A 6,374-nucleotide genomic window follows, 5' to 3' on the forward strand; every position below is an offset into this window, starting at 1 on the left:
AAAAAAATATTTTCTAAATTTCTAAGATAAGCAGTTCAATGAAAATATAAAGAGAAAACAAAAATACAGTAAAAAGATGTGGTAGAGAATAGAAGAAATGGGCACTGGTGCCCCAGGAGTGTTGGAATTTTACAGAAATGAAATGTTTGGGGGGGATTGTGTTGTCAGGAGGGAAAGCTCCTGAAGTTTTAAGAGAAAAGGAGATTTCCACTGGGAGGAGAGGATGGGCTGGGTGGGGAAGGGAATATTTTATGACTTAGCTAATTCTGCTCTGGACCCAAGCATTTTAAATGATGCTTCTGCAAAGCTCTGTCTAATACTTCACTCCCTCAGAACATTCTTCTCAAGGTGTTTTCAAGCCCATAGATCCAAGTATCTGGCGAATGTTGACTTGAGGTGAGCTCATTTCTGCAAAATGGACTGTATCACTTGGAATGCTTGTGATTTTAACCTCTGACTGGGCCCCTGAGTGGCTGGAATGTCAGTGAAGCTTAAATAACCCTGAATAAACACAGCCTGAAAATGCCCCTCTCTTTGCTCTCGGTGGGGCCTCTTGGCTGTCCATCCTCCCACCCCCACCCTACACTCCAGTAAGGATTTAGAGAGTGTTGCTTACATTTGAGAAAATTAGGGAATTGAAATGTCCAAAGCTTGATGGTTATTTCCCTCGGACCTCTCTGCTGATGACAAGTCAAGAAAAAACAAGACCTATCTCCTTAATTTCCATATCCGGTGAAATCTGTATCTACTAGGTATGGCTGTGTATATGTGTTTTTATTTGCATTTAAATATAATTACCTCAAAATAAAGACCTCGGCACTTTCCCTTGCTTCAGAATAATTTAAATTTATAAATAATTCAGTAGAGTTTTTGGTTGAGTAGAACGAACTCTCTCAAAGTGAAAAAAGTGAACAACTGTATACTTATCTAATCTAATATATGAATATCCTACCTTAGGAAGTCAGCAAGTGTTCTATTAAATCTTGACAAAGTATTGAACAAACTGCAACAAGCTCACATCACTCAAGGACAGGCAAACTCTACCATCACACAGCTGACGGCTGAGATGACAGAAATCAGAAAGAACATGCTGCAGGTATTTCTCCGTCTTACTTGAAACTAACCTGAAATAGGTTTTGAGGGTGGAAACAGCACAGTGGTTTTTGTGTATACCAATCTCATGCTTGCCTTGCCTGTCTGATGGGATTATTTTGAGGATGAAATAAGATTATGATAATATTATGCGTTTAATGAATGTTCTACATTAATGGTAGCAGTATTGCTGCATTAATGTTGGCAGTATTATGCATTTAATTAATGTTCTACAGAGCCTTCCCAAGCATTTCATTGATTGCAACCAATTCTGGGGTCTCACCAGGGCAGGCACCACCACTGGCTTCTAAATGAGGAAACTAAATCTCAGGGAGATTAAATGGGATTCACTCACAGTCACGCAGCTAATTAATGGTAGATATGAGGCCAGGGCTCATCCCTTCTGACAACAGGAAAAGGAAGAATGCTCTAAAAGCTCACAAATCAAGGAAAAACAGTAATGCTTGCAAGGTTTTGTAACTATATTTGCACCAAATCTCATCACTGTACCCTAAAACTGAAAGAACATCTCACCCAAAAGATGTTCTGTTGCATCCAGAGTACCATGAGAACAAGACCCTGGATTGAGCCACATGATGGACCAGGGAGAAAAAGACCGGAGTTAGAGGACAGAGCAGGCCCTAATCCTATGATGTGAAGTCTCATCCTCCAAGGCTCCCTCCTCTGTCATATCCCCTTCCTGACAGGTTGTGAGTCGCTCAGCTCCTAGTCTCCAGCTGTGTTTTCTAGAGCTGTGTTATGTATTTACCACATGCATCTTGAGAAAAAAAGCAGATAGCAACAAGATAATCAACCTGCAGCCCCACAAGCCACTTGCTGATTTAGTGAAGACTGTTTTGCTTATCTGAGTTGTAAGATACCATGAAAAGGATGACTGACCTTTTCTTTTGCTCATCAGCTTTCGTTACTATGTATGTATTTAATGAGTGGCCTAAGATAATCCTTCTTCTTCCAAAGTATGGCAGAGAAAAAAAAGTTGGACACCTCTGCTAGAGTCTAGAATAAGTGTCAACAAAATACGTCCACAGGCCGCACTGTCCATGGCTGCTCTCATGCTATAATGTGGCACAGAGTTGCATAAACACAGACTGTATGGACCACAAAGTGTGAAATATTTACTATCTGGCCCTTTACAGAAAAAGTTTGCAGGCTCCTGCTCTAGGAAAACTCTCACATATTCGGAAGGGCACAAGAAGGGACTTCCATTTCTAAAACTATGGTAGACTAATACCTAAATGAACCTACCTAGTAGGGAAAAAAAAAAAAACCTAAAAATGTTAGCTGTTTAAATCTTTTCTTAATGCAGAGATGAATTAGTAAGAAATTTAAAGGATATCCTCAGAGGTCAAAAGTGACAGGTGATCAAGTACTGGCTTGATGGCAGGCAGAGGGCTTTTGTCAATCCCTGGTGTATTAGCGCTTTGGGTGTGATGGTCACTATACATGACAGAAATCAAACCTCACGCAGGGAGGGACCAAGATCCCTGCATAGAGCTGGGACCACAAAAGGCAAAAGCCTCAGTCAAATGTTAAATTCCCCCCCTTACACCCCCACACATACACTCACAAACTAGAGAAACTTGCCTGTGGGTAGGAGAATAAAGTCTCCACGAAGATTTTTTGTTAACCACAAGCTGGCTCTCATGTCAGTTTGGGACTAGAGTTCATAAACCCGAGCTAAAAATGTCATTTGAAGTTGTCCTGGTCTGGAGGTGCCCAGATACCTGACACAGGCAAACAAAAATCCCCTCCAAAGGAATGACCTTAAAAGGTAGGCTACAAGACTTTTCCCCCAAATACATAAAGAAACAAATTACCTTAAACAAGAGTCATCAGAAATAATGAACAACAGAATCTGGATGTGAAGAACAGTAGCTAAAAACCATTCCTAGAGATAGAATATAAAATAAGAATGTTTACTATGTTGAAGAAAATCCAAGAAGGTATGAAACTATGATCAATGAACAAGAGACAAGAGCTCACAAATAACCAATTAGATTGAAATATATTTAAATAGGACTTCTAGGGAGGATAAATACAGACCTTGAGATAAACAAATATACACTATTACTGTTCATAAGTTAAAAATATTAGCAGCCACTGGCACTAGCTGGAAAATAAATAATTTGCTGTATAGTCTAACAATGGAATACATTAAGTTGGTAAAAACAATGAACTAAAGCTATAGAAATTAACTTAAATGACCTGCACAAGCATTTTTGAATTTTAAAAACCAAGTTGCAGAAATATACAATATGATTTATTTACATAAGGTAAAAAAAATAAATACCACATATGGTTGAAAATACTACATAGACTGTGGCAAAAAGCCTACACAAATACGTGCAATGACAAATACTAGATTCAGGATAATCTAGTATTAATGCTATTTAATTAATTGCTAATTATTAATGCTCATTGTTAATGCTATTTATTCATTTATTTATGACAGAATCTCCCTCTGTCACCTAGGCTAGAGTACAGTGGCATCATCGTAGCTCACAGCAACCTCAAAACTCCTGGGCTCAAGTGATCCTCATGCCTCAGCTTCTCAAGTAACTGAGATTAGGTGCCTGCCACGACACCCAGCTAGTTTTTCTTTCTTTCTTTTCTTTCTTCCTTCCTTCCTTTCTTTCTTTCTTTCTTTCGTTCTTTCTTTCTTTCTTTCTTTCTTTTCCAGGAGAGAGTGGGTCTTGCTCTTGCTCAAGCTGGTCTCAAACTTCTGTCCTCAAGCAATCCTTCTATCTCAGCCTCCCAGAGTGTGAAGATAACAGGCGGGAGCCACCACACTTGGCCAGGGCTTTATTCTTAAATTGGCTGGTGGATACAGGATATTTGTCATATTTTTCAGACCATTTTATATGTCTGAACTACTACATTATAACTTTTTTTATTATATGCAATGGAAAAAGCAAAGGCATTATTTTCCTTTACATCCAGCTTATTTTTTAACAGCTTAAGATATAATTTATTTTCCTGTTTGTCTCATAAAGAAATTTTCCCTCTCTGATCTTTAAATCAACAACAGGCTGAAAATCAAGCCAAGGAAATGAAGCATGAGCTGAACTTAGTAAAGCAGCAGTCAGTGCTGGAGGATGGGCTTGCCCTGCTGTGGACCAAGTTGCAAGGGAGTCGAGACCAGGCTGACAGTGCGAAAGCTCAGGCTGAATCCGCCCGACGGCAGGCTGGGAGCAGTGAGCAGGTCATTGGTCCTACCATTACCACCTAGAGCAGACAAACTATGCTTCTTTCAAAGATAATCCTTTAGTCCCAGATTTTTGTGCCATTTCTCTGCATTTTCTTTTGCGCTGGTCTGAGGGATCCCGATATACAAAGAATCTTCTATAGCAGAAAACAGTCTTTCTAGAAGGCAGAAGTCCCTGGAATCATGCCCATCCTAGTATTCTTAGTGGTGTCCTGGTGAAATAGTCCATAAATCAAATTTTCCCTAAACTTCCCTAAACTTTCATAATTTATATTGTCTGTCTATATGGTATGTATTTGCCCTTTACTCTAGTTCAATCAAAACAAAGAAAAAGAAAACAATAAAGGAAAGTCACCCTGCCAAGGAAAATAGATCAAGTTACCAAAATCAGAGCAAGTTAATTAAACAGTTGTGGAAAGTGGCCCATTAATTTAGGTTGCTGAAAGAACCTATCAACTTATTTTCTTAACAGCAAGTCTTTGGTTGGTCATGTTAGTATAGTCCATGTAGCTTAAACAAAAGAAACATGTTAGTGTTTTTACAATTGGTCTATTCTCTTGCTTTTAATTCCTAATGTACTGAGTAAATTTTCCACTGACTCGGGAGTCAAGAACATTTTCTATGGGACACAGATTGAGAAAGGTGAGTCCTTTTCACCCTCTTCCTATCTCCATGTCTTGTTCCTGGCTCTGGCTTTCATTCAGCTACTGAACCTTCTAGGTTGTCAACCACACAGGCTAATGCAAAGATTTCCATTCCATTTCCAAGGGAGATCTTCAAGTTAACGTGCCTACTTCCCTTCCTGCCCCCTTTCTTCCTCACTTACCTGTTAGTGAACCCAATCAGGTGTACTCTGTATCTTCATCCCTTGCTTATCCCTTCATTCTGCACATACAACTGATCAACCCAACTGAACCAGAGATTTGTCAAGGACAGAATTAGATTATTTCTGCCTTCTGTATCTCCCACCATAACATAGTGCAGAATAAATGATCAGTGCCTCATAAATAGTTGCCTTCACCGGCAATGATTGATATTTTGTAACAAAGAAGTTTTATTTTCAACTGAAGCTAAATTTCTTTTTCAACCTGAAAAAACACGCATGCAAATAAAAGCTCTGTTGGAAATGTTAGAATGGAGTCGATGATGGCGTCCTCCTCTGTCTTCTTTTTATGAATGGTATTAGAAGAATCATCATGCTTATGTACATGTTTTATAAATACTTTCTCATTGCGGGAGTGTTGCTCTGTTACAGGAGTTTGTTGAGCTGAAAAAACAATATGTTATTCTTCTGCATAAAACGAGTATGACAAAGGAAACATTCGGGAAAGTTAAACGGCTAAAAGACGCTGCGGAAAAACTGGCTGAAGTGACAGAGGACAAAATAAGAAGAATAACAGGTATCTACTCCTGCACCCACACCAGCAGTTTGACAATAACCTCTCCCCTTTCCTGGTAGAGTTTAGACCAATTTCAATTTATCATTAACACAGGTTAGCCACATATGAGTTCACACGAGAGAAATAGGAATTGGTCTTGTGCTTTGGGGAATGCAAAGTAACAAGTCTCTTGCATGGGTTTGCCTAGAAGGTGTTAATGATCATCTGCACTGCGTTAATCAAAACAAAGATTTCCTGTAGCTACCTTGAATTAGCCCTCTTGCTAATTCAGTGTTTTCAACTGAGACATCCGAAGGCAGTTTTGCTTGTCACCCTACCGGTAGTCCTGGCACGTAGTGGGTAGAGGCCAGGGATGTTGTTAAATATCCCACAGGACAGCGCCCACCACAAACAATTACCCTGCCAGAATGTCAACAGTGTCCATGTCGAAAAACCCTGTCCTAACCAACACTGCTTATTTTTCCTCTCTTGCAAATAACTCTTTCAGGGTCTGTGTGATTTAGACTCTAGGGCAACAGTCCCCAGCGTTTTGGCACCAGATACCAGTTTCCTGGAAGACAATTTTTCCACGGACTGGGTAGGGGATGGTTTTGATAGGAACCTGCAAGCACTTGCTCTATTATGGTCTCTGTGCAGTCCAACCTCCCTGCTAATGA

At 39.6% G+C, this 6,374-nt stretch overlaps 1 protein-coding gene across 1 annotated transcript in view; it reads left to right on the forward strand.

Moving 5' to 3' along the window:
- The window catches only part of LAMB4 (laminin subunit beta 4), a 99,883-nt gene that overhangs the window by 89,654 nt on the left and 3,855 nt on the right, over positions 1-6,374 (forward strand). The window contains exons 30-32 of the mRNA XM_003782586.2: positions 958-1,096; positions 4,142-4,315; positions 5,574-5,718. Coding sequence (XP_003782634.1) covers positions 958-1,096; positions 4,142-4,315; positions 5,574-5,718 — 458 coding nt within the window. The remainder of the gene's footprint in view (positions 1-957; positions 1,097-4,141; positions 4,316-5,573; positions 5,719-6,374) is intronic.

The sequence above is a fragment of the Otolemur garnettii genome, unplaced genomic scaffold (assembly GCF_000181295.1).
Source record: "Otolemur garnettii isolate 467f Iridium unplaced genomic scaffold, OtoGar3 scaffold00005, whole genome shotgun sequence".
NCBI lineage: Eukaryota > Metazoa > Chordata > Mammalia > Primates > Galagidae > Otolemur > Otolemur garnettii.